At 56.7% G+C, this 27,021-nt stretch overlaps 2 protein-coding genes across 4 annotated transcripts in view; one reads left to right on the forward strand and one right to left on the reverse strand.

The window, feature by feature from the left end:
* The window catches only part of LOC306760751 (protein Atg16l2-like), a 60,805-nt gene extending 44,037 nt beyond the window's left edge, over positions 1-16,768 (forward strand). Inside the window, exons 2-14 of one of the 3 annotated variants that reach the window (XM_079246731.1) lie at positions 1,443-1,500; positions 1,611-1,686; positions 2,820-2,893; positions 3,198-3,449; positions 3,518-3,571; positions 3,643-3,936; positions 4,024-4,077; positions 4,157-4,262; positions 4,370-4,475; positions 4,548-4,618; positions 14,468-14,539; positions 16,155-16,275; positions 16,355-16,768. In XM_079246731.1, the coding sequence (XP_079102857.1) occupies positions 1,443-1,500; positions 1,611-1,686; positions 2,820-2,893; positions 3,198-3,449; positions 3,518-3,571; positions 3,643-3,936; positions 4,024-4,077; positions 4,157-4,262; positions 4,370-4,475; positions 4,548-4,618; positions 14,468-14,539; positions 16,155-16,275; positions 16,355-16,548 (1,532 nt within the window). In that variant the 3' untranslated portion in view covers positions 16,549-16,768. The remainder of the gene's footprint in view (positions 1-1,442; positions 1,501-1,610; positions 1,687-2,819; positions 2,894-3,197; positions 3,450-3,517; positions 3,572-3,642; positions 3,937-4,023; positions 4,078-4,156; positions 4,263-4,369; positions 4,476-4,547; positions 4,619-14,467; positions 14,540-16,154; positions 16,276-16,354) is intronic. The other 2 variants (XM_079246732.1, XM_079246733.1) reach the window with 2 other exon arrangements.
* LOC306760295 (segment polarity protein dishevelled homolog DVL-3-like) overlaps positions 16,597-27,021 on the reverse strand; it is a gene marked incomplete at its 3' end in the record, with an annotated part of 31,535 nt that continues 21,110 nt past the window's right edge. Inside the window, exon 14 of the mRNA XM_079246095.1 lies at positions 16,597-16,658. Coding sequence (XP_079102221.1) covers positions 16,597-16,658 — 62 coding nt within the window. The remainder of the gene's footprint in view (positions 16,659-27,021) is intronic.

Consider the following 27,021-nt stretch of genomic DNA (forward strand, 5'->3'; position numbering starts at 1 on the left):
ACCAGTTTCAGAGACTGGAACCAGTTTCAGAGACTGGAACCAGTTTAGGAGACTGGAACCAGTTTCAGAGACTGGAACCAGTTTCAGAGACTGGAACCAGTTTCAGAGACTGGCACCAGTTTCAGAGACTGGAACCAGCTTCAGAGACTGGAACCAGCTTCAGAGACTGGAACCAGCTTCAGAGACTGGAACCAGTTTAGGAGACTGGAACCAGCTTCAGAGACTGGAACCAGTTTGAGAGACTGGAACCAGTTTGAGAGACTGGAACCAGCTTCAGAGACTGGAACCAGCTTCAGAGACTGGAACCAGTTTAGGAGACTGGAACCAGTTTAGGAGACTGGAACCAGTTTGAGAGACTGGAACCAGTTTGAGAGACTGGCACCAGTTTGAGAGACTGGCACCAGTTTGAGAGACTGGCACCAGTTTCAGAGACTGGAACCAGCTTCAGAGACTGGAACCAGTTTCAGAGACTGGAACCAGTTTCAGAGACTGGAACCAGTTTGAGAGGCTGGAACCAGTTTGAGAGGCTGGAACCAGTTTTGGAGACTGGAACCAGTTTTGGAGACTGGAACCAGTTTAGGAGACTGGAACCAGTTCCAGAGACTGGAACCAGTTCCGGAGACTGGAACCAGTTTCGGAGACTGGAACCAGTTTAGGAGACTGGAACCAGTTCCAGAGACTGGAACCAGTTCCAGAGACTGGAACCAGTTTCAGAGGCTGGAACCAGTTCCAGAGGCTGGAACCAGTTTGAGAGGCTGGAACCAGTTTAGGAGACTGGAACCAGTTACAGAGACACCTGCTGGTTTATCACGTCCACGTGTCCTAGAGGACATGGACATGTCTGACCTGTTAGACACGTCTGTCCTCTTAGAGACACGTCTGTCCTGTTAGAGACACGTCTGTCCTCTTAGAGACACGTCTGACCTGTTAGAGACACGTCTGACCTGTTAGAGACACGTCTGTCCTCTTAGAGACACGTCTGACCTGTTAGAGACACGTCTGTCCTCTTAGAGACACGTCTGACCTCTTAGAGACACGTCTGTCCTCTTAGAGACACGTCTGACCTCTTAGAGACACGTCTGTCCTCTTAGAGACACGTCTGTCCTCTTAGAGACACGTCTGTCCTCTTAGAGACACGTCTGACCTCTTAGAGACACGTCTGTCCTCTTAGAGACACGTCTGACCTCTTAGAGACACGTCTGTCCTCTTAGAGACACGTCTGACCTCTTAGAGACACGTCTGTCCTCTTAGAGACACGTCTGACCTCTTAGAGACACGTCTGTCCTCTTAGAGACACGTCTGTCCTCTTAGAGACACGTCTGACCTCTTAGAGACACGTCTGTCCTCTTAGAGACACGTCTGACCTCTTAGAGACACGTCTGACCTCTTAGAGACACGTCTGTCCTGTTAGAGACACGTCTGACCCATCTCTCTGCTTTCAGACACTCAGCTGCTGGAGAAGACTAGTCTTACCAAAGGGATCCTGAACCGGTCCTGCAGGTAATCCACCTGAGCTGAGACCTCTACAGTGTGACCGGGTCTGGACCAGGTCTGGACCGGGTCTGGATTGTTCTGAGGACATTAAGGGTGCGCTTGTTTTGTGTTTGCAGACGTCCCTCCGCTGGCAGCCGCTCTGTCTCCTCGGTGCTTCAGCAGACGAACCGGCTGAAGAAGAGAACCGGAGAGGTGAGAGCTGATTGGTCCAGTCTGAACCATGTAGGCGGAGCTTCAGGTGTAATACCGTCAGTGACCACTAGAGGCTGCCGAGTGTCTGCTACAGCAGCCACACCAGGAGCCTCATTTCTGACCCGCGTAGCAACGATGCCTGCAGGCGGCGTTCGTAGGGACACCAGGGAAATGGACACCACCAGAAAGACGGAGGAGGTCAGCATCAATAACCCCCAGCTGGAGAATGGGGTGGGGCTGACAGGGACGTCCAGTATCCAGCCCCGCCCCATTCTCCAGGCTGCAGCCAAGACCCTCTTATCAGTCTGTCAGTGTGAGGGGGGGGGCAGTGGTTCCACCTTGTCCCCCCAGCAGGCGTGTCCTGGCAGAGGAGGAGGTGCAGGAGACGGAGACATAAAGACAGAAATGAGACTAAACTTGTGAATAAATGAGAATTGTCCACCTCTGATGTGTTGCATCACTTCTAGACGTTTGGCAGCAGTTTGGTTCCAACATGATGGTTGGAGGTCGGGGACAACAGCGCTGGTCGCAGCTGAACGGGACACGTTTCCATTTAGTAGCATGTTATGTAGCGTCTCCACTATCTGCAGACATCTGCAGCTGTACAACAGGTTTCCTCCTGGGCATGGAGGCACCTCCACCTGCCTCCATCTGCCCGATGGCCGCTACACCACGTCTGGCTGTGGAGAACATCGTTCTGTTCCTCTGCTCTGGGTTGGGAAAAGGAGCGGACCCGACCTGTCAGTCCCTTCCCTTTGGAAGGTGCCGGACTGGAGTCCAGAGTCTCCATGTTCCATGTCCACCAGCAGGGACAGATAAGCCACATTGGGGAGCATTTTATATCCAACCATCACTTCATGTTCTGTATCTGCAGGTGGAGGAAACACCTGCAGATACCTGGTGATGATGATGATGGTGATGAAGATGATGATGATGCTGCGTCTCTTCGCTCTGTGAAAATGAATCATGTGATGCGGACACGCAGCATATCGTCCAATCAGCTTTCAGAAAGGTCTCCTGAATATTCAAAGGAAGGCGAAGCTCGGTGGTTTGATCCCCGTGTTTGACCTGAACCACGTTGGACGTGGTTGCTGATGTCATCAGGTCTGATCACATGACCTCTGTGCTTCCAGCTGGCCTATCAGGTGGTGGAGTTGCAGGAGCAGCTGAAGATCAAAGGACGCCGTCTCCGGGAGCAGCAAGGCAGGTGAGTCCCGCACACCTGTCCCACCTGGACGCATCGTTCTGTCTCCGTGAGACTGCAGACAAGGTTCATCAAGGCCGTGTGAACCAGCGGGCGGCACCACCAGAACCCCAGACAGGCGTGTCGGACCTGTGATGCGTTCAGGTGTCGCGGTTCAGCTGCACGTCCACACCAGACTGACGGAATCAAACGTTGGTGCCTGGGTGTGATGGATTCGTCCTCCATCCTGCTCCTCTGGGACGGGTGGAGACAGGGACTCGGTGTTACCATGACGACAAGGATGTTTCCTCTTCCTCTGTGGTGTCAGACTGCAGGAGGAGGAGCGTCGGCGTGGGAGTGCGCTTGATGCTCATCGGGCGCTGCAGGAGCGGGTGGAGACGGTTCAGGAGGAAAACGGGCGGCTGAAACAGAAGTACGACGAGCTCCTGAAGCGGCAGGAGGGGGCGGAGTCACGCCTCAGGGAGGAGAAGGTGAAGGAGGAGCAGCTCCTGGAGGAGGTGATGCACCTGAAGAACCAGGCGGCCGCCCGCATGAACCACAGAAACCAGCGGCGGTCCAGGTACCTGAACGCAGCACACCTCCGGGACAGCAGAGGCGTGTCTGCTTAACGTGGCGTTTGTGTTTCAGAGCTCGTGATGCGACGCTGCCGCCGGCGGTGAGGTCAAAGGTCAGCGCGGACAGGTGAGGGTTGTCTGTTGATGTTAGCGCGTTTGAGTGTGTCCTCCAGACTTCTGTCTCTGTCTGTCGTCCAGCGGTCCGACGTCCGGCGCCATGGCGTCCAGCGGGCCGACGTCCGGCGCCATGGCGTCCAGCGGGCCGACGTCCGGCGCCATGGCGTCCAGCGGGCCGACGTCCGGCGCCATGGCGTCCAGCGGGCCGACGTCCGGCGCCATGGCGTCCAGCGGGCCGACGTCCGGCGCCATGGCGTCCAGCGGGCCGACGTCCGGCGCCATGGTGTCCAGCGGGGCGTCCGCCGTCGCGTCCAGGTCTTCGTCTCCGTGGCGCCGGGACGAAGCAGCTGAGCGGGGACACGCCCGTCTCTTCAGGTGGGAACGGCGAGCGGAAGACTCTGGAATATGAAATTATTCCGGAACATCCGTTGCCATGGTGACGGCAGGTGGCTTGTGTTGCAGGTCGGCGTCGGTGACGTCTCCAAGGATGTTCGCCTCCATCAGACATCTGTTCGGGTGCGTTCTGGAGCCGCAGGTCAGAGGTCAGCGGTGTGTGCGTTGCTCTGACGGTGTGTGTGTGTGTGTGTGACATCAGCAGGAAGAGGCGGGGCCACTCGGTCTGCGGCCCGCCGGAGGACCGGCCGGGTCCGGTCGGGATCTGTGCGTCCACCAGAGTTCCCGGCAGAGCCCTGCAAGTCCTGGTAACCCGCCCACCAGAACCACGCCCACTCTGACCTCATGCCGCCTGGTCACCATGGTGACCGAGGTTACCATGGTGACCGAGGCTACAACCTGTCACTGTCTCCAGGAGGCCCACGAGCAAGGCATCAACGCAGTACGGTTCAGCTGCAGCTCGGACCTGCTGGCCACTGGGGGAACAGACCGGGTCATCAAGCTGTGGGAGGTCCGAGCAGGTAACCCGACCCGGGTCAGCTGATCGCTGTCAGGCTTTGATGTTGTTGTGACCTCACTGATGATGTCACCAGGCTCGCTGACCCACAGAGTGACTCTGGAAGGCAGCACCGAGGGGATCACCTGCATCCAGTTCGACCCCACGGTGAGCGCCCCGCCGGACTGGACCGGAATGGACCGGACCTGACCTGACTGGACCTGACCCGACTGGACCCGACCTGACCCGACCGGACCTGACCCGACTGGACCCGACCGGACCCGACCGGACCTGACCCGACTGGACCCGATCGGACCTGACCCGACTGGACCCGACCGGACCCGACCGGACCTGACCCGACCGGACCCGACCGGACCTGACCCGACTGGACCCGATCGGACCTGACCTGACTGGACCTGACCCGACTGGACCCGACCGGACCCGACCGGACCTGACCCGACTGGACCCGATCGGACCTGACCCGACTGGACCCGACTGGACCCGACTGGACCCGACCGGACCTGACCCGACTGGACCCGACCGGACCCGACCCGACTGGACCCGACCGGACCCGATCGGACCTGACCCGACTGGACCCGACAGGAACTGACCCGACTGGACCCGACCGGACCTGACCTGATTGGACCCTATCCGACCGGACCTGACCTGACTGGACCCGCCGGACCCAACCCGTCCTGACTGGACCTGACCTGACTGGACCCTATCCGACCGGACCTGACCCGACTGGACCTGACCTGACTGGACCTGACCTGACTGGACCCGACCGGACCTGACCTGACTGGACCCTATCCGACCGGACCTGACCCGACTGGACCTGACCCGACTGGACCTGACCTGACTGGACCCGACCGGACCTGACCTGACTGGACCCTATCCGACCGGACCTGACCCGACTGGACCCGACCGGACCTGACCCGACCGGACCTGACCTGACTGGACCCTATCCGACCGGACCTGACCCGACTGGACCCGACCGGACCTGACCCGACTGGACCCGACCGGACCTGACCTGACTGGACCTGACCTGACTGGACCCGACCGGACCTGACCTGACTGGACCCTATCCGACCGGACCTGACCCGACTGGACCCGACCGGACCTGACCCGACCGGACCTGACCCGACTGGACCTGTCCGACTGGACCTGTCCCGACTGGACCGGACCCGACTGGACCCTATCCGACCGGACCTGACCCAACTGGACCCTGTATGACTGGACCGGACCCGACTGCACCCGACCGGACCTGACCCGACTGGGCCTGTCCGACTGGACCTGTCCCGACTGGACCTGTCCCGACTGGACCCGACCGGACCTGACCCGACCGGACCCTATCCGACCGGACCTGTCCCGACTGGACCTGACCCGACCGGTCCTGTCCCGACTGGTCCTGTCCCGACTGTACCTGACCCGACTGGACCCTATCCGACTGGACCTGACCCCACTGGACCCGACTGGTCCTGTCCCGACTGGACCTGACCTGACTGGACCCTATCCGACCGGACCTGACCCCACTGGACCCGACCGGTCCTGTCCCGACTGGACCTGACCTGACTGGACCCTATCCGACCGGACCTGACCCCACTGGACCCGACCGGTCCTGTCCCGACCGGACCTGACCCGACTGGACCCTATCCGACCCGACCTGACCCCACTGGACCCGACCGGTCCTGTCCCGACCGGACCTGACCCGACTGGACCCTATCCGACCGGACCTGACCCGACTGGACCCTATCCGACCCGACCTGACCCCACTGGACCCGACCGGTCCTGTCCCGACCGGACCTGACCCGACTGGACCCTATCCGACCGGACCTGACCCGACTGGACCCTATCCGACCGGACCTGTCCCGACTGGACCTGACCTGACTGGACCCTATCCGACCGGACCTGACCTGACTGGACCCTATCCGACCGGACCTGACCCGACCGGACCCGACCGTACCTGACCTGACTGGACCCTATCCGACCGTACCTGACCTGACTGGACCCTATCCGACCGGACCTGACCCGACCGGACCTGACCCGACTGGACCCGACCGGACCTGTCCCGACTGGACCCGACCGGACCCAACCGGACCTGTCCCGACTGGACCCGACCGGACCCAACCGGACCTGACCTGACTGGACCCTATCCGACCGGACCTGACCCGACGGGACCTGACCTGACTGGACCCTATCCGACCGGACCTGACCCGACGGGACCTGACCTGACTGGACCCTATCCGACTGAACCCGACCCGCCGGACCCGACCTGACCTGCCGGACCCAACCTGACCCGCCGGACCCGACCCGACTGGACCCGACCGGACCTGACCCGACTGGACCCTATCCGACCGGACCTGACCCGACTGGACCCGACCCAACTGGACCCTGTCTGACTGGACCCGACCCGACTGCACCCGACTGGACCTGACCCGACTGGGCCTGTCCAACTGGACCTGTCCCGACTGCACCCGACCGGACCTGACCCGACTGGACCCGACTGGACCTGACCCGACTGGACCCGACCGGACCTGACCCGACCGGACCTGACCCAACTGGACCCTATCCGACCGGACCTGACCCGACTGGACCCGACCAGACCTGACCTGACTGGACCCTATCCGACTGGACCCGACCCGACTGGACCCGACTGGACCTGACCCAACTGGACCTGTCCGACTGGACCTGTCCCGACTGGACCGGACCCGACTGGACCCTATCCGACCGGACCGGACCCGACTGCACCCGACCGGACCTGACGCGACTGGGCCTGTCCGACTGGACCTGTCCCGACTGGACCTGTCCCGACTGGACCCGACCGGACCTGACCCGACTGGACCCTATCCGACCGGACCTGTCCCGACTGGACCTGACCCGACCGGTCCTGTCCCGACTGGACCTGACCCGACCGTACCTGACCTGACTGGACCCTATCCGACCGGACCTGACCCCACTGGACCCGACCGGTCCTGTCCCGACTGGACCTGACCCGACTGGACCCGACCGGACCTGACCCGACTGGACCCTATCCGACCCGACCTGACCACACTGGACCCGACCGGTCCTGTCCCGACTGGACCTGACCCGACCGGACCCGACCGTACCTGACCTGACTGGACCCTATCCGACCGGACCTGACCCGACTGGACCCTATCCGACCGGACCTGACCCGACTGGACCCTATCCGACCGGACCTGACCCGACTGGACCCTATCCGACCGGACCTGACCCGACTGGACCCTATCCGACCGGACCTGACCCGACTGGACCCTATCCGACCGGACCTGACCCGACTGGACCCTATCCGACCGGACCTGACCCGACTGGACCCTATCCGACCGGACCTGACCTGACTGGACCCTATCCGACTGGACCCGACCCGCCGGACCGGACCTGACCCGCCGGACCCAACCCGACCTGACCCGACCCGACGCACGGGACCCGACCCGACTGGACCTGACCCGACTGGACCCGACCGGACCTGACCCGACTGGACCTGTCCGACTGGACCTGTCCCGACTGGACCTGTCCGACTGGACCTGTCCCGACTGGACCGGACCCGACTGGACCCTATCCGACCGGACCTGACCCGACTGGACCCTGTCTGACTGGACCGGACCCGACTGCACCCGACCGGACCTGACCCGACTGGGCCTGTCCGACTGGACCTGTCCCGACTGGACCTGACCCGACTGGACCCGACCGGACCTGACCCGACTGGACCCTATCCGACCAGACCTGACCCCACTGGACCCAACCGGTCCTGTCCCGACTGGACCTGACCTGACTGGACCCTATCCGACCGGACCTGACCCCACTGGACCCGACCGGTCCTGTCCCGACCGGACCTGACCCGACTGGACCCTATCCGACCCGACCTGACCCCACTGGACCCGACCGGTCCTGTCCCGACTGGACCTGACCTGACTGGACCCTATCCGACCGGACCTGACCCGACTGGACCCTATCCGACCGGACCTGACCCGACCGGACCCGACCGGACCTGACCTGACTGGACCCTATCCGACCGGACCTGACCTGACTGGACCCTATCCGACCGGACCTGACCTGACTGGACCCTATCCGACCGGACCTGACCCGACCGGACCTGACCCGACTGGACCCGACCGGACCTGTCCCGACTGGACCCGACCGGACCCAACCGGACCTGTCCCGACTGGACCCGACCGGACCCAACCGGACCTGACCTGACTGGACCCTATCCGACCGGACCTGACCCGACTGGACCCTATCCGACCGGACCTGACCCGACTGGACCCTATCCGACCGGACCTGACCCGACTGGACCCTATCCGACCGGACCTGACCCGACGGGACCTGACCTGACTGGACCCTATCCGACTGGACCCGACCCGGCGGACCCAACCCGACCTGACCCGACCCGACGCACCGGACCCGACCCGACTGGACCCGACCGGACCTGACCCGACTGGACCCTATCCGACCGGACCTGACCCGACTGGACCCGACCCAACTGGACCCTGTCTGACTGGACCCGACCCGACTGCACCCGACCGGACCTGACCCGACTGGGCCTGTCCGACTGGACCTGTCCCGACTGCACCCGACCGGACCTGACCCGACTGGACCCGACCGGACCTGACCCGACTGGACCCTATCCGACCGGACCTGACCCGACTGGACCCGACCAGACCTGACCTGACTGGACCCTATCCGACTGGACCCGACCGGACCTGTCCGACTGGACCTGTCCCGACTGGACCGGACCCGACTGGACCCTATCCGACCGGACCTGACCCGACTGGACCCGACCCAACTGGACCCTGTCTGACTGGACCGGACCCGACTGCACCCGACCGGACCTGACCCGACTGGGCCTGTCCGACTGGACCTGTCCCGACTGGACCTGACCCGACCGGACCTGACCCGACTGGACCCTATCCGACCGGACCTGTCCCGACTGGACCTGACCCGACCGGTCCTGTCCCGACTGGACCTGACCCGACCGTACCTGACCTGACTGGACCCTATCCGACCGGACCTGACCCCACTGGACCCGACCGGTCCTGTCCCGACTGGACCTGACCCGACTGGACCCGACCGGACCTGACCCGACTGGACCCGACCGGACCTGACCCGACTGGACCCTATCCGACCCGACCTGACCACACTGGACCCGACCGGTCCTTTCCCGACTGGACCTGACCCGACCGGACCCGACCGTACCTGACCTGACTGGACCCTATCTGACCGGACCTGACCCGACTGGACCCTATCCGACCGGACCTGACCCGACTGGACCCTATCCGACCGGACCTGAACCCGACTGGACCCTATCCGACCGGACCTGACCCGACTGGACCCTATCCGACCGGACCTGACCCGACTGGACCCTATCCGACCGTACCTGACCTGACTGGACCCTATCCGACCGGACCTGACCTGACTGGACCCTATCCGACCGGACCGGACCTGACCTGACTGGACCCTATCCGACCGGACCTGACCCGACCGGACCTGACCTGACTGGACCCTATCCGACTGGACCCGACCCGCCGGACCCGACCTGAACAGCCGGACCCGACCTGACCCGACCCGCCGGACCCGACCTGACCCGCCGGACCCAACCCGACCTGACCCGACCCGACGCACCGGACCCGACCCGACTGGACCTGACCCGACTGGACCCGACCCGACTGGACCCTATCTGACTGGACCGGACCCGACTGCACCCGACCGGACCTGACCCGACTGGACCCACCGGACCCGACCTGACCTGACCCGACCCAACTGGACCCGAACTGACTGGACCCTATCTGACTGGACCGGACCCGACTGCACCCGACCGGACCTGACCCGACTGGACCTGACCCGACTGGACACGACCGGACCTGACCCGACTGGACCTGTCCGACTGGACCCGACCTGACTGGACCCTATCCGACCCGACCGGACCTGACCCGACTGGACCCGACCCGACCGGACCTGACCGGACCTGACCCGACTGGACCTGACCCGACTGGACACGACCGGACTGGACACGACCGGACCTGACCCGACTGGACCTGACCCGACTGGACACGACCGGACCTGACCCGACTGGACCTGTCCGACTGGACCCGACCTGACTGGATCCTATCCGACCCGACGTGACCTGACCCGACTGGACCCGACCCGACCGGACCTGACCCGACTGGACCTGTCCCGACTGGACCTGACCCGACTGGACCCGACCCGACCGGACCCGACCCGACCGGACCCGACCCGACCGGACCTGACCCGACCGGACCTGACCCGACCGGACCTGACCCGACTGGACCTGACCCGACTGGACCCGACCGGACCCGACCCGACCCGACCGGACCTGACCCGACTGGACCTGTCCGACTGGACCTGACCCGACTGGACCCGACTGGACCTGTCCGACTGGACCCGACCGGACCTGACCCGACCGGACCTGACCCGACTGGACCCGACCCAACTGGACCCTGTCTGACTGGACTGGACCCGACTGCACCCGACCGGACCTGACCGGACTGGACCTGACCCGACTGGACCCGACCGGACCTGACCCGACTGGACCCTATCCGACCGGACCTGACCCGACTGGACCCGACCGGTCCTGTCCCGACTGGACCTGACCCGACCGGACCCAACCGGACCTGACCTGACTGGACCCTAGCCGACCGGACCTGACCTGACGGGACCTGACCTGACTGGACCCTATCCGACTGGACCCGACCCGCCGGACCCGACCTGACCCGACCCGCCGGACCCGACCTGACCTGACCCGACCCCACGCACCGGACCCGACCTGACCGGACTGACCCGACCCGACCGGACCCAACCCAATTGGACCGACCCGACCCGACCCGCCGTACCCGACCCGACTGGACCCGACCCAATTGGACCGACCCGACCCGACCCGCCGTACCCGACCCGACTGGACCCGACCCGCCGGACCCAACCTGACCCGACCGGACCCAACCCAATTGGACCGACCCGACCCGACCCGCCGTACCCGACCCGACTGGACCCGACCCAATTGGACCGACCCGACCCGACCCGCCGTACCCGACCCGACTGGACCCGACCCGCCGGACCCAACCTGACCCGACCGGACCCAACCCAATTGGACCGACCCGACCCGACCCGCCGTACCCGACCCGACTGGACCCGACCCGCCGGACCCAACCCGACCTGACCCGACCCGACGCGCCGGACCAGACCCGACCGGACCCAACCCACCGGACTCGACCCGACCCGATTGGACCGACCCGACTGGACCCGACCCGACCGGACCTGACCCGACCGGACCCTATCCGACCAGACCAGACCCGACTGGACCCGACCCGACTGGACCCGACCCGACTGGACCGGACCTGACCCGACTGGACCTGTCCGACTGGACCCGACCCGACTGGACCTGACCCGACTGGACCCGACCGGACCCGACCCGACCCGACCGGACCTGACCCGACTGGACCTGACACGACTGGACCCGACCTGACCCGACCTGACTGGACCCTATCCGACCGTACCTGACCTGACTGGACCCTATCCGACCGGACCTGACCCGACCGGACCTGACCTGACTGGACCCTATCCGACTGGACCCGACCCGCCGGACCCGACCTGACCTGCCGGACCCGACCCGCCGGACCCGACCTGACCCGCCGGACCCGACCCGCCGGACCCGACCTGACCCGCCGGACCCGACCCGCCGGACCCGACCTGACCCGCCGGACCCAACCCGACCTGACCCGACCCGACGCACCGGACCCGACCCGACTGGACCTGACCCGACTGGACCCGACCCGACTGGACCCTATCTGACTGGACCCGACCCGACTGGACCCTATCTGACTGGACCCGACCAGACCCGACCTGACTGGACCCTATCCGACCAGACCGGACCCGACTGCACCCGACCAGACCCGACCTGACTGGACCCGACCAGACCCGACCTGACTGGACCCTATCCGACCAGACCTGACCCGACTGGACCCGACCGGACCTGACCCGACTGGACCCTAGCCGACCGGACCTGACCCGACTGGACCCGACCCAACTGGACCCTGTCTGACTGGACTGGACCCGACTGCACCCGACCGGACCTGACCCGACTGGACCTGTCCCGACTGGACCTGTCCCGACTGGACCTGACCCGACTGGACCCTATCCGACCGGACCTGTCCCGACTGGACCTGACCCGACTGGACCCTATCCGACCGGACCTGACCCGACTGGACCCGACCGGTCCTGTCCCGACTGGACCTGACCCGACCGGACCCGACCGGACCCAACCGGACCCAACCGGACCTGACCTGACTGGACCCTATCCGACCGGACCTGACCTGACTGGACCCTATCCGACTGGACCCGACCCGCCGGACCCGACCTGACCCTACCCGCCGGACCCAACCCGACCTGACCCGACCGGACTGACCCGACCCGACCGGACCCAACCCAATTGGACCGACCCGACCCGCCGTACCCGACCCGACTGGACCCGACCCGCCGGACCCAACCTGACCCGCCGGACCCAACCCGACCTGACCCGACCCGACGCGCCGGACCAGACCCGACCGGACCCAACCCACCGGACTCGACCCGACCCGATTGGACCGACCCGACTGGACCCAACCCGCCGGACCTGACCTGACTGGACCCGACCAGACCCGACCTGACTGGACCCTATCTGACCGGACCTGACACGACTGGACCCGACCAGACACGACCTGACTGGACCCTATCCGACCAGACCAGACCCGACTGGACCCTATCCGACCAGACCAGACCCGACTGGACCCTATCCGACCAGACCTGACCCGAACGGACCTGCCTCGACTGGACCGGACCTGACCCGACTGGACCCTATCCGACCGGACCTGACCGGACCTGACCTGACTGGACCCTATCCGACCCGACCGGACCCGACCGGACCTGACCCGACCGGACCCGACCGGACCTGACCTGACTGGACCCTATCCGACTGGACCTGACCCGACCGGACCCGACCTGACTGGGCCCTATCCGACCGGACCCGACCCGACTGGACCCGCCGGACCCAACCCGTCCTGACTGGACCTGACCCGACTGGACCCGACCGGACTTGACCTGACTGGACCCTATCCGACCGGACCGGACCCGACCGGACCCGACCTGACTGGACCCTATCCAACCGGACCGGACCCGACTGGACCCGCCGGACCCAACCCGTCTTGACTGGACCTGACCCGACTGGACCCGACCGGACTTGACCTGACTGGACCCTATCCGACCGGACCAGACCCGACCGGACCCGACCTGACTGGACCCTATCCGACCGGACCTGACCCGACTGGACCCGCCGGACCCAACCCGTCCTGACTGGACCTGACCCAACTGGACCCGACCGGACTTGACCTGACTGGACCCTATCCGACCGGACCCGACCGGACCTGTCCCAACCGGACCTGACCCGACTGGACCCGACCGGACCTGACCTGACTGGACCCTATCCGACTGGACCTGACTCGACTGGACCCAACCGGACCTGTCCCGACCGGACCTGACCTTACTGGACCCTATCCGACTGGACCTGACCCGACTGGACCCGACCAGACCTGACCTGACTGGACCCTATCCGACTGGACCTGACTCGACTGGACCCAACCGGACCTGTCCCGACCGGACCTGACCCGACTTGACCTGACCTTACTGGACCCTATCCGACTGGACCTGACCCGACTGGACCCGACCAGACCTGACCTGACTGGACCCGACCGGACCTGACCTGACCTGACTGGACCCTTTCCGACTGGACCTGACTCGACTGGACCCAACCGGACCTGTCCCGACCGGACCTGACCCGACTGGACCCGACCGGACCTGACCTTACTGGACCCTATCCGACTGGACCTGACCCGACTGGACCCGACCAGACCTGACCTGACTGGACCCGACTGGACCCGACCTGACCTGAAAAGCTGGACCCAGTTGGACCTGACCCAGAACCGGTCTCATACATGTTCCCGTTTCTGTCCTCAGGGTCAGAGGGTCCTCGCCGCCTCGTACGACAAATCGGCCATGTTGTGGCGGCTGGATGACTCTGTTCCCAAGGTAACGGACGTTGTATTGCAAAACGCCGCTTCATGTCTCCGTGGAGAAAACGTGATGCGAGGAAGAAACAGGAAGTTGTGCCTAAAACATCTGGGCTGGAACTAAGTAGTTGGATTACTGTCAGCGCGACGGAGTAGTCTGATTACTGTCGGTGCGTCGGAGTAGTCTGATTACTGTCGGTGCGTCGGAGTAGTCTGATTACTGTCGGTGCGTCGGAGTAGTCTGATTACTGTCGGCGCGTCGGAGTAGTCTGATTACTGTCGGCGCGTCGGAGTAGTCTGATTACTGTCGACGCGTCGGAGTAGTCTGATTACTGTCGACGCGTCGGAGTAGTCTGATTACTGTCGGCGCGTCGGAGTAGTCTGATTACTGTCGGCGCGACGGAGTAGTCTGATTACTGTCGGCGCGTCGGAGTAGTCTGATTACTGTCGGCGCGTCGGAGTAGTCTGATTACTGTCGGCGCGTCGGAGTAGTCTGATTACTGTCGGCGCGACGGAGTAGTCTGATTACTGTCGGCGCGACGGAGTAGTCTGATTACTGTCGGCGCGACGGAGTAGTCTGATTACTGTCGGCGCGACGGAGTAGTCTGATTACTGTCGGCGCGACGGAGTAGTCTGATTACTGTCGGCGCGACGGAGTAGTCTGATTACTGTCGGCGCGTCGGAGTAGTCTGATTACTGTCGGCGCGACGGAGTAGTCTGATTACTGTCGGCGCGTCGGAGTAGTCTGATTACTGTCGGCGCGACGGAGTAGTCTGATTACTGTCGGCGCGACGGAGTAGTCTGATTACTGTCGGCGCGTCGGAGTAGTCTGATTACTGTCGGCGCGACGGAGTAGTCTGATTACTGTCGGCGCGACGGAGTAGTCTGATTACTGTCGGCGCGACGGAGTAGTCTGATTACTGTCGGCGCGTCGGAGTAGTCTGATTACTGTCGGCGCGACGGAGTAGTCTGATTACTGTCGGCGCGACGGAGTAGTCTGATTACTGTCGGCGCGACGGAGTAGTCTGATTACTGTCGGCGCGACGGAGTAGTCTGATTACTACAGTTAACAGTCTGCCATGTTCCGCCAGCATCACATGCCTGTTGCTACGGTTAAGCCTGTCACATCCTCCACGAGAAGACAGAACTTTTTTTTTTCTTGTTCTCGAGGCTCCGAGAAGAAAATGACGTCATTTTGTTCTCGCGGACGTGTTTGAGGACAGTTCTTGACACACCGGGTTGCAGAACTTTTTTCTTGCGGGGCTGCGAGAAGTATTGTGTGATTGGTCAGACATGTGAGGTGGGCGTGGTTAACACGGAGAAAGCAGGAAGCGGAGTTGCTGCTTCCGTGTTTTTACTGCTGCAGGTAAAACGGATTGTTTTGATAAAACAGCTGATCGAGCTTTTTTATCAAAAAAGAAAAGAATCAAGCCCCGCCCCTTTATGTGAGCATGCTTTGATCTTGATGTGAAACCTGGCTGGATTACTGGTTGGATGACCAGTTTGGTCTTTCCGCTGGTCCAGATCCTGGAGGTCCAGATACTGGAGGTCCAACCAGGCTGCTGGTCTGAACTTTTACTGCTTTCAGAACCTCACATCCTGTGTGTGTTTGTGTGTGTGTGTGTGGGTGTCAGGTGACGCTGACAGGACACAGCAGGAAGGTGACGGCGGCCCGGTTCATCTGGCATCCCCACCAGGTGGTGACTGGAAGTGCCGACCGGACCGTCCGGTTCTGGGACCTGAACCGGGCCGCTTGTGAGTGGACGTCCGTCCTGTCTGCTGATTGGCTGAGCTGCTCCAGGTGTGCGTGTATCAGGTGTGTGTGTCATTGCAGGTGTGCAGCAGGTGTCGGCGTCGTCGTTCTGCAGCGACGTGGTCTGCTCGGAGAACTCAGTCATCAGCGGTCACTTCGACTGTAAGATCCGGGTCTGGGACAGCAGGTGTGCCTCTTCATCATCATCATCATCATCATCTGTCCTTACCCTGCTAACTGTTTCCAAGGCGACTCTGTCTGCCTCAGTTACCTAGCAACAGCTCATCCCACGCAGCCCCCTTCCCTTCCTGGCAGATAGTGGATCAGAAGATGACGGACAGCTCCGTCCTCCAATCACACGCCGGCTCCCTCGTCTTTCTGCAAGCTGATTGGACAATTCTCAAGAATTTATAAATCTGTTTATTTCATTTATTTGTTTTCATTTTAATTTGTTTTGTTGTTAAATGCCGAAGCATGACAACATTTTAAAAAAATCCTGATTATTTAACATCATTTTTACAATCTAAATCATACGCTAAATCATAATTTATTAATTTTTAAAGAAGTAAAAACAATGAAAACATGACAGCAGTGATAGACACATCTCAATCGTTCTGCTATTTCTGAGGCTGAAATGTTCAGACACTCTTCCGTGTTAGTTCTGTCCCAAAGAGCGGACGTTGCAGAGAAACGGGGACGCCAGACCACAACGGCCGCGCCGATCGGGTCTATGTGCAGTTCAGGGAGGGAGACCACAGCTTATCTAAATGAGTCTGGTTCCCTCTCAGAACAGGAGCCGATGTACGCTAGCGTTCTGCACGGAGGGCGGAGATCTGCTGACCGATGGCATGACACCAGTCTTCTGCAAACTCACACAAAACTCATACAGGTGGTTGGAGACGCGTCAACAGGAACGACTCGACGATTTTAGTCAGGTTTTCTAAGAGACGGTTAAAATGTGAATTCATCTGAAGCCGGCTGGAAAACTGTCGGCGTGTTACACCCTGTTTAGTTCGTACTGGTCCAGAAGATGCTGGTTTAGACCCTGTTTAGTTCGTACTGGTCCAGAAGATGCTGGTTTAGACCCTGTTTAGTTCGTACTGGTCCAGAAGATGCTGGTTTAGACCCTGTTTAGTTCGTACTGGTCCAGAAGATGCTGGTTTAGACCCTGTTTAGTTCGTACTGGTCCAGAAGATGCTGGTTTAGACCCTGTTTAGTTCGTACTGGTCCAGAAGATGCTGGTTTAGACCCTGTTTAGTTCGTACTGGTCCAGAAGATGCTGGTTTAGACCCTGTTTAGTTCGTACTGGTCCAGAAGATGCTGGTTTAGACCCTGTTTAGTTCGTACTGGTCCAGAAGATGCTGGTTTAGACCCTGTTTAGTTCGTACTGGTCCAGAAGATGCTGGTTTAGACCCTGTTTAGTTCGTACTGGTCCAGAAGATGCTGGTTTAGACCCTGTTTAGTTCGTACTGGTCCAGAAGATGCTGGTTTAGACCCTGTTTAGTTCGTACTGGTCCAGAAGATGCTGGTTTAGACCCTGTTTAGTTCGTACTGGTCCAGAAGATGCTGGTTTAGACCCTGTTTAGTTCGTACTGGTCCAGAAGATGCTGGTTTAGACCCTGTTTAGTTCGTACTGGTCCAGAAGATGCTGGTTTAGACCCTGTTTAGTTCGTACTGGTCCAGAAGATGCTGGTTTAGACCCTGTTTAGTTCGTACTGGTCCAGAAGATACTGGTTTAGACCCTGTTTAGTTCGTAGTGGTCCAGAAGATACTGGTTTAGACCCTGTTTAGTTCGTACTGGTCCAGAAGATACTGGTTTAGACCCTGTTTAGTTCGTACTGGTCCAGAAGATGCTGGTTTAGACCCTGTTTAGTTCGTACTGGTCCAGAAGATGCTGGTTTAGACCCTGTTTAGTTCGTACTGGTCCAGAAGATGCTGGTTTAGACCCTGTTTAGTTCGTACTGGTCCAGAAGATGCTGGTTTAGACCCTGTTTAGTTCGTACTGGTCCAGAAGATGCTGGTTTAGACCCTGTTTAGTTCGTACTGGTCCAGAAGATGCTGGTTTAGACCCTGTTTAGTTCGTACTGGTCCAGAAGATGCTGGTTTAGACCCTGTTTAGTTCGTACTGGTCCAGAAGATGCTGGTTTAGACCCTGTTTAGTTCGTACTGGTCCAGAAGATGCTGGTTTAGACCCTGTTTAGTTCGTACTGGTCCAGAAGATGCTGGTTTAGACCCTGTTTAGTTCGTACTGGTCCAGAAGATGCTGGTTTAGACCCTGTTTAGTTCGTACTGGTCCAGAAGATGCTGGTTTAGACCCTGTTTAGTTCGTGCTGGTCCAGAAGATGCTGGTTTAGACCCTGTTTAGTTCGTGCTGGTCCAGAAGATGCTGGTTTAGACCCTGTTTAGTTCGTACTGGTCCAGAAGATACTGGTTTAGACCCTGTTTAGTTCGTACTGGTCCAGAAGATGCTGGTTTAGACCCTGTTTAGTTCGTACTGGTCCAGAAGATGCTGGTTTAGACCCTGTTTAGTTCGTAGTGGTCCAGAAGATGCTGGTTTAGACCCTGTTTAGTTCGTACTGGTCCAGAAGATGCTGGTTTAGACCCTGTTTAGTTCGTACTGGTCCAGAAGATGCTGGTTTAGACCCTGTTTAGTTCGTACTGGTCCAGAAGATGCTGGTTTAGACCCTGTTTAGTTCGTACTGGTCCAGAAGATACTGGTTTAGACCCTGTTTAGTTCGTACTGGTCCAGAAGATGCTGGTTTAGACCCTGTTTAGTTCGTACTGGTCCAGAAGATGCTGGTTTAGACCCTGTTTAGTTCGTACTGGTCCAGAAGATGCTGGTTTAGACCCTGTTTAGTTCGTACTGGTCCAGAAGATGCTGGTTTAGACCCTGTTTAGTTCGTACTGGTCCAGAAGATACTGGTTTAGACCCTGTTTAGTTCGTACTGGTCCAGAAGATGCTGGTTTAGACCCTGTTTAGTTCGTACTGGTCCAGAAGATGCTGGTTTAGACCCTGTTTAGTTCGTACTGGTCCAGAAGATGCTGGTTTAGACCCTGTTTAGTTCGTACTGGTCCAGAAGATACTGGTTTAGACCCTGTTTAGTTCGTACTGGTCCAGAAGATGCTGGTTTAGACCCTGTTTAGTTCGTACTGGTCCAGAAGATGCTGGTTTAGACCCTGTTTAGTTCGTACTGGTCCAGAAGATGCTGGTTTAGACCCTGTTTAGTTCGTACTGGTCCAGAAGATGCTGGTTTAGACCCTGTTTAGTTCGTACTGGTCCAGAAGATGCTGGTTTAGACCCTGTTTAGTTCGTACTGGTCCAGAAGATGCTGGTTTAGACCCTGTTTAGTTCGTACTGGTCCAGAAGATGCTGGTTTAGACCCTGTTTAGTTCGTACTGGTCCAGAAGATGCTGGTTTAGACCCTGTTTAGTTCGTACTGGTCCAGAAGATGCTGGTTTAGACCCTGTTTAGTTCGTACTGGTCCAGAAGATGCTGGTTTAGACCCTGTTTACTTCGTACTGGTCGAGAAGATGCTGGTTTAGACCCTGTTTAGTTCGTACTGGTCGAGAAGATGCTGGTTTAGACCCTGTTTAGTTCGTACTGGTCGAGAAGATGCTGGTTTAGACCCTGTTTAGTTCGTACTGGTCGAGAAGATGCTGGTTTAGACCCTGTTTAGTTCGTACTGGTCCAGAAGATGCTGGTTTAGACCCTGTTTAGTTCGTACTGGTCCAGAAGATGCTGGTTTAGACCCTGTTTAGTTCGTACTGGTCCAGAAGATGCTGGTTTAGACCCTGTTTAGTTCGTACTGGTCCAGAAGATGCTGGTTTAGACCCTGTTTAGTTCGTACTGGTCCAGAAGATGCTGGTTTAGACCCCTGTTTAGTTCGTACTGGTCGAGAAGATGCTGGTTTAGACCCTGTTTAGTTCGTACTGGTCGAGAAGATGCTGGTTTAGACCCTGTTTAGTTCGTACTGGTCCAGAAGATGCTGGTTTAGACCCTGTTTAGTTCGTACTGGTCCAGAAGATGCTGGTTTAGACCCTGTTTAGTTCGTACTGGTCCAGAAGATGCTGGTTTAGACCCTGTTTAGTTCGTACTGGTCCAGAAGATGCTGGTTTAGACCCTGTTTAGTTCGTACTGGTCCAGAAGATGCTGGTTTAGACCCTGTTTAGTTCGTACTGGTCCAGAAGATGCTGGTTTAGACCCTGTTTAGTTCGTACTGGTCCAGAAGATGCTGGTTTAGACCCTGTTTAGTTCGTACTGGTCCAGAAGATGCTGGTTTAGACCCTGTTTAGTTCGTACTGGTCCAGAAGATGCTGGTTTAGACCCTGTTTAGTTCGTAGTGGTCCAGAAGATGCTGGTTTAGACCCTGTTTAGTTCGTAGTGGTCCAGAAGATGCTGGTTTAGACCCTGTTTAGTTCGTAGTGGTCCAGAAGATGCTGGTTTAGACCCTGTTTAGTTCGTACTGGTCCAGAAGATGCTGGTTTAGACCCTGTTTAGTTCGTACTGGTCGAGAAGATGCTGGTTTAGACCCTGTTTAGTTCGTAGTGGTCGAGAGATGCTGGTTTAGACCCTGTTTAGTTCGTACTGGTCCAGAAGATGCTGGTTTAGACCCTGTTTAGTTCGTACTGGTCGAGAAGATGCTGGTTTAGACCCTGTTTAGTTCGTAGTGGTCCAGAAGATGCTGGTTTAGACCCTGTTTAGTTCGTACTGGTCCAGAAGATGCTGGTTTAGACCCTGTTTAGTTCGTACTGGTCCAGAAGATGCTGGTTTAGACCCTGTTTAGTTCGTACTGGTCCAGAAGATGCTGGTTTAGACCCTGTTTAGTTCGTACTGGTCCAGAAGATGCTGTTTAGACCCTGTTTAGTTCGTACTGGTCCAGAAGATGCTGGTTTAGACCCTGTTTAGTTCGTACTGGTCCAGAAGATGCTGGTTTAGACCCTGTTTAGTTCGTACTGGTCCAGAAGATGCTGGTTTAGACCCTGTTTAGTTCGTACTGGTCCAGAAGATGCTGGTTTAGACCCTGTTTAGTTCGTACTGGTCCAGAAGATGCTGGTTTAGACCCTGTTTAGTTCGTACTGGTCCAGAAGATACTGGTTTAGACCCTGTTTAGTTCGTACTGGTCCAGAAGATGCTGGTTTAGACCCTGTTTAGTTCGTACTGGTCCAGAAGATGCTGGTTTAGACCCTGTTTAGTTCGTACTGGTCGAGAAGATGCTGGTTTAGACCCTGTTTAGTTCGTACTGGTCGAGAAGATGCTGGTTTAGACCCTGTTTAGTTCGTACTGGTCGAGAAGATGCTGGTTTAGACCCTGTTTAGTTCGTACTGGTCCAGAAGATGCTGGTTTAGACCCTGTTTAGTTCGTACTGGTCCAGAAGATACTGGTTTAGACCCTGTTTAGTTCGTACTGGTCCAGAAGATACTGGTTTAGACCCTGTTTAGTTCGTACTGGTCCAGAAGATACTGGTTTAGACCCTGTTTAGTTCGTACTGGTCGAGAAGATGCTGGTTTAGACCCTGTTTAGTTCGTACTGGTCCAGAAGATGCTGGTTTAGACCCTGTTTAGTTCGTACTGGTCGAGAAGATGCTGGTTTAGACCCTGTTTAGTTCGTACTGGTCCAGAAGATGCTGGTTTAGACCCTGTTTAGTTCGTACTGGTCCAGAAGATACTGGTTTAGACCCTGTTTAGTTCGTACTGGTCGAGAAGATGCTGGTTTAGACCCTGTTTAGTTCGTACTGGTCCAGAAGATGCTGGTTTAGACCCTGTTTAGTTCGTACTGGTCCAGAAGATGCTGGTTTAGACCCTGTTTAGTTCGTACTGGTCCAGAAGATGCTGGTTTAGACCCTGTTTAGTTCGTACTGGTCGAGAAGATGCTGGTTTAGACCCTGTTTAGTTCGTACTGGTCCAGAAGATGCTGGTTTAGACCCTGTTTAGTTCGTACTGGTCCAGAAGATGCTGGTTTAGACCCTGTTTAGTTCGTACTGGTCCAGAAGATACTGGTTTAGACCCTGTTTAGTTCGTACTGGTCGAGAAGATGCTGGTTTAGACCCTGTTTAGTTCGTACTGGTCCAGAAGATGCTGGTTTAGACCCTGTTTAGTTCGTACTGGTCCAGAAGATGCTGGTTTAGACCCTGTTTAGTTCGTACTGGTCGAGAAGATGCTGGTTTAGACCCTGTTTAGTTCGTACTGGTCCAGAAGATGCTGGTTTAGACCCTGTTTAGTTCGTACTGGTCCAGAAGATGCTGGTTTAGACCCTGTTTAGTTCGTACTGGTCCAGAAGATGACTGGTTTAGACCCTGTTTAGTTCGTACTGGTCCGAGAAGATGCTGGTTTAGACCCTGTTTAGTTCGTACTGGTCCAGAAGATGCTGGTTTAGACCCTGTTTAGTTCGTACTGGTCGAGAAGATGCTGGTTTAGACCCTGTTTAGTTCGTACTGGTCCAGAAGATGCTGGTTTAGACCCTGTTTAGTTCGTACTGGTCGAGAAGATGCTGGTTTAGACCCTGTTTAGTTCGTACTGGTCCAGAAGATGCTGGTTTAGACCCTGTTTAGTTCGTACTGGTCCAGAAGATGCTGGTTTAGACCCTGTTTAGTTCGTACTGGTCCAGAAGATGCTGGTTTAGACCCTGTTTAGTTCGTACTGGTCGAGAAGATGCTGGTTTAGACCCTGTTTAGTTCGTACTGGTCCAGAAGATGCTGGTTTAGACCCTGTTTAGTTCGTACTGGTCCAGAAGATGCTGGTTTAGACCCTGTTTAGTTCGTACTGGTCCAGAAGATGCTGGTTTAGACCCTGTTTAGTTCGTACTGGTCCAGAAGATGCTGGTTTAGACCCTGTTTAGTTCGTACTGGTCCAGAAGATGCTGGTTTAGACCCTGTTTAGTTCGTACTGGTCCAGAAGATGACTGGTTTAGACCCTGTTTAGTTCGTACTGGTCCAGAAGATGCTGGTTTAGACCCTGTTTAGTTCGTACTGGTCAGAAGATGCTGGTTTAGACCCTGTTTAGTTCGTACTGGTCCAGAAGATGCTGGTTTAGACCCTGTTTAGTTCGTACTGGTCCAGAAGATAGCTGGTTTAGACCCTGTTTAGTTCGTACTGGTCCAGAAGATGCTGGTTTAGACCCTGTTTAGTTCGTACTGGTCCAGAAGATGCTGGTTTAGACCCTGTTTAGTTCGTACTGGTCCAGAAGATGCTGGTTTAGACCCTGTTTAGTTCGTACTGGTCCAGAAGATGCTGGTTTAGACCCTGTTTAGTTCGTACTGGTCCAGAAGATGCTGGTTTAGACCCTGTTTAGTTCGTACTGGTCCAGAAGATGCTGGTTTAGACCCTGTTTAGTTCGTACTGGTCCAGAAGATGCTGGTTTAGACCCTGTTTAGTTCGTACTGGTCCAGAAGATGCTGGTTTAGACCCTGTTTAGTTCGTACTGGTCCAGAAGATGCTGGTTTAGACCCTGTTTAGTTCGTACTGGTCCAGAGATGCTGGTTTAGACCCTGTTTAGTTCGTACTGGTCCAGAAGATGCTGGTTTAGACCCTGTTTAGTTCGTACTGGTCCAGAAGATGCTGGTTTAGACCCTGTTTAGTTCGTACTGGTCCAGAAGATGCTGGTTTAGACCCTGTTTAGTTCGTACTGGTCCAGAAGATGCTGGTTTAGACCCTGTTTAGTTCGTACTGGTCCAGAAGATGCTGGTTTAGACCCTGTTTAGTTCGTACTGGTCCAGAAGATGCTGGTTTAGACCCTGTTAGTTCGTACTGGTCCAGAAGATGCTGGTTTAGACCCTGTTTAGTTCGTACTGGTCCAGAAGATGCTGGTTTAGACCCTGTTTAGTTCGTACTGGTCAGAAGATGCTGGTTTAGACCCTGTTTAGTTCGTACTGGTCCAGAAGATGCTGGTTTAGACCCTGTTTAGTTCGTACTGGTCCAGAAGATGCTGGTTTAGACCCTGTTTAGTTCGTACTGGTCCAGAAGATGCTGGTTTAGACCCTGTTTAGTTCGTACTGGTCCAGAAGATGCTGGTTTAGACCCTGTTTAGTTCGTACTGGTCCAGAAGATGCTGGTTTAGACCCTGTTTAGTTCGTACTGGTCCAGAAGATGCTGGTTTAGACCCTGTTTAGTTCGTACTGGTCCAGAAGATGCTGGTTTAGACCCTGTTTAGTTCGTACTGGTCCAGAAGATGCTGGTTTAGACCCTGTTTAGTTCGTACTGGTCCAGAAGATGCTGGTTTAGACCCTGTTTAGTTCGTACTGGTCCAGAAGATGCTGGTTTAGACCCTGTTTAGTTCGTACTGGTCCAGAAGATGCTGGTTTAGACCCTGTTTAGGTTCGTACTGGTCCAGAAGATGCTGGTTTAGACCCTGTTTAGTTCGTACTGGTCCAGAAGATGCTGGTTTAGACCCTGTTTAGTTCGTACTGGTCCAGAAGATGCTGGTTTAGACCCTGTTTAGTTCGTACTGGTCCAGAAGATGCTGGTTTAGACCCTGTTTAGTTCGTACTGGTCCAGAAGATTGCTGGTTTAGACCCTGTTTAGTTCGTACTGGTCCAGAAGATGCTGGTTTAGACCCTGTTTAGTTCGTACTGGTCCAGAAGATGCTGGTTTAGACCCTGTTTAGTTCGTACTGGTCCAGAAGATGCTGGTTTAGACCCTGTTTAGTTCGTACTGGTCCAGAAGATGCTGGTTTAGACCCTGTTTAGTTCGTACTGGTCCAGAAGATGCTGGTTTAGACCCTGTTTAGTTCGTACTGGTCCAGAAGATGCTGGTTTAGACCCTGTTTAGTTCGTACTGGTCCAGAAGATGCTGGTTTAGACCCTGTTTAGTTCGTACTGGTCCAGAAGATGCTGGTTTAGACCCTGTTTAGTTCGTACTGGTCCAGAAGATGCTGGTTTAGACCCTGTTTAGTTCGTACTGGTCCAGAAGATGCTGGTTTAGACCCTGTTTAGTTCGTACTGGTCCAGAAGATGCTGGTTTAGACCCTGTTTAGTTCGTACTGGTCCAGAAGATGCTGGTTTAGACCCTGTTTAGTTCGTACTGGTCCAGAAGATGCTGGTTTAGACCCTGTTTAGTTCGTACTGGTCCAGAAGATGCTGGTTTAGACCCTGTTTAGTTCGTACTGGTCCAGAAGATGCTGGTTTAGACCCTGTTTAGTTCGTACTGGTCCAGAAGATGCTGGTTTAGACCCTGTTTAGTTCGTACTGGTCCAGAAGATGCTGGTTTAGACCCTGTTTAGTTCGTACTGGTCCAGAAGATGCTGGTTTAGACCCTGTTTAGTTCGTACTGGTCCAGAAGATGCTGGTTTAGACCCTGTTTAGTTCGTACTGGTCCAGAAGATGCTGGTTTAGACCCTGTTTAGTTCGTACTGGTCGAGAAGATGCTGGTTTAGACCCTGTTTAGTTCGTACTGGTCCAGAAGATGCTGGTTTAGACCCTGTTTAGTTCGTACTGGTCCAGAAGATGCTGGTTTAGACCCTGTTTAGTTCGTACTGGTCCAGAAGATGCTGGTTTAGACCCTGTTTAGTTCGTACTGGTCCAGAAGATGCTGGTTTAGACCCTGTTTAGTTCGTACTGGTCCAGAAGATGCTGGTTTAGACCCTGTTTAGTTCGTACTGGTCCAGAAGATGCTGGTTTAGACCCTGTTTAGTTCGTACTGGTCCAGAAGATGCTGGTTTAGACCCTGTTTAGTTCGTACTGGTCCAGAAGATGCTGGTTTAGACCCTGTTTAGTTCGTACTGGTCCAGAAGATGCTGGTTTAGGACCCTGTTTAGTTCGTACTGGTCCAGAAGATGCTGGTTTAGACCCTGTTTAGTTCGTACTGGTCCAGAAGATGCTGGTTTAGACCCTGTTTAGTTCGTACTGGTCCAGAAGATGCTGGTTTAGACCCTGTTTAGTTCGTACTGGTCCAGAAGATGCTGGTTTAGACCCTGTTTAGTTCGTACTGGTCCAGAAGATGCTGGTTTAGACCCTGTTTAGTTCGTACTGGTCCAGAAGATGCTGGTTTAGACCCCTGTTTAGTTCGTACTGGTCCAGAAGATGCTGGTTTAGACCCTGTTTAGTTCGTACTGGTCAGAAGATGCTGGTTTAGACCCTGTTTAGTTCGTACTGGTCCAGAAGATGCTGGTTTAGACCCTGTTTAGTTCGTACTGGTCCAGAAGATGCTGGTTTAGACCCTGTTTAGTTCGTACTGGTCCAGAAGATGCTGGTTTAGACCCTGTTTAGTTCGTACTGGTCCAGAAGATGCTGGTTTAGACCCTGTTTAGTTCGTACTGGTCCAGAAGATGCTGGTTTAGACCCTGTTTAGTTCGTACTGGTCCAGAAGATGCTGGTTTAGACCCTGTTTAGTTCGTACTGGTCCAGAAGATGCTGGTTTAGACCCTGTTTAGTTCGTACTGGTCCAGAAGATGCTGGTTTAGACCCTGTTTAGTTCGTACTGGTCCAGAAGATGCTGGTTTAGACCCTGTTTAGTTCGTACTGGTCCAGAAGATGCTGGTTTAGACCCTGTTTAGTTCGTACTGGTCCAGAAGATGCTGGTTTAGACCCTGTTTAGTTCGTACTGGTCCAGAAGATGCTGGTTTAGACCCTGTTTAGTTCGTACTGGTCCAGAAGATGCTGGTTTAGACCCTGTTTAGTTCGTACTGGTCCAGAAGATGCTGGTTTAGACCCTGTTTAGTTCGTACTGGTCCAGAAGATGCTGGTTTAGACCCTGTTTAGTTCGTACTGGTCCAGAAGATGCTGGTTTAGACCCTGTTTAGTTCGTACTGGTCCAGAA

Source organism: Telmatherina bonti (assembly GCF_933228915.1).
Source record: "Telmatherina bonti genome assembly, chromosome: 9".
NCBI lineage: Eukaryota > Metazoa > Chordata > Actinopteri > Atheriniformes > Telmatherinidae > Telmatherina > Telmatherina bonti.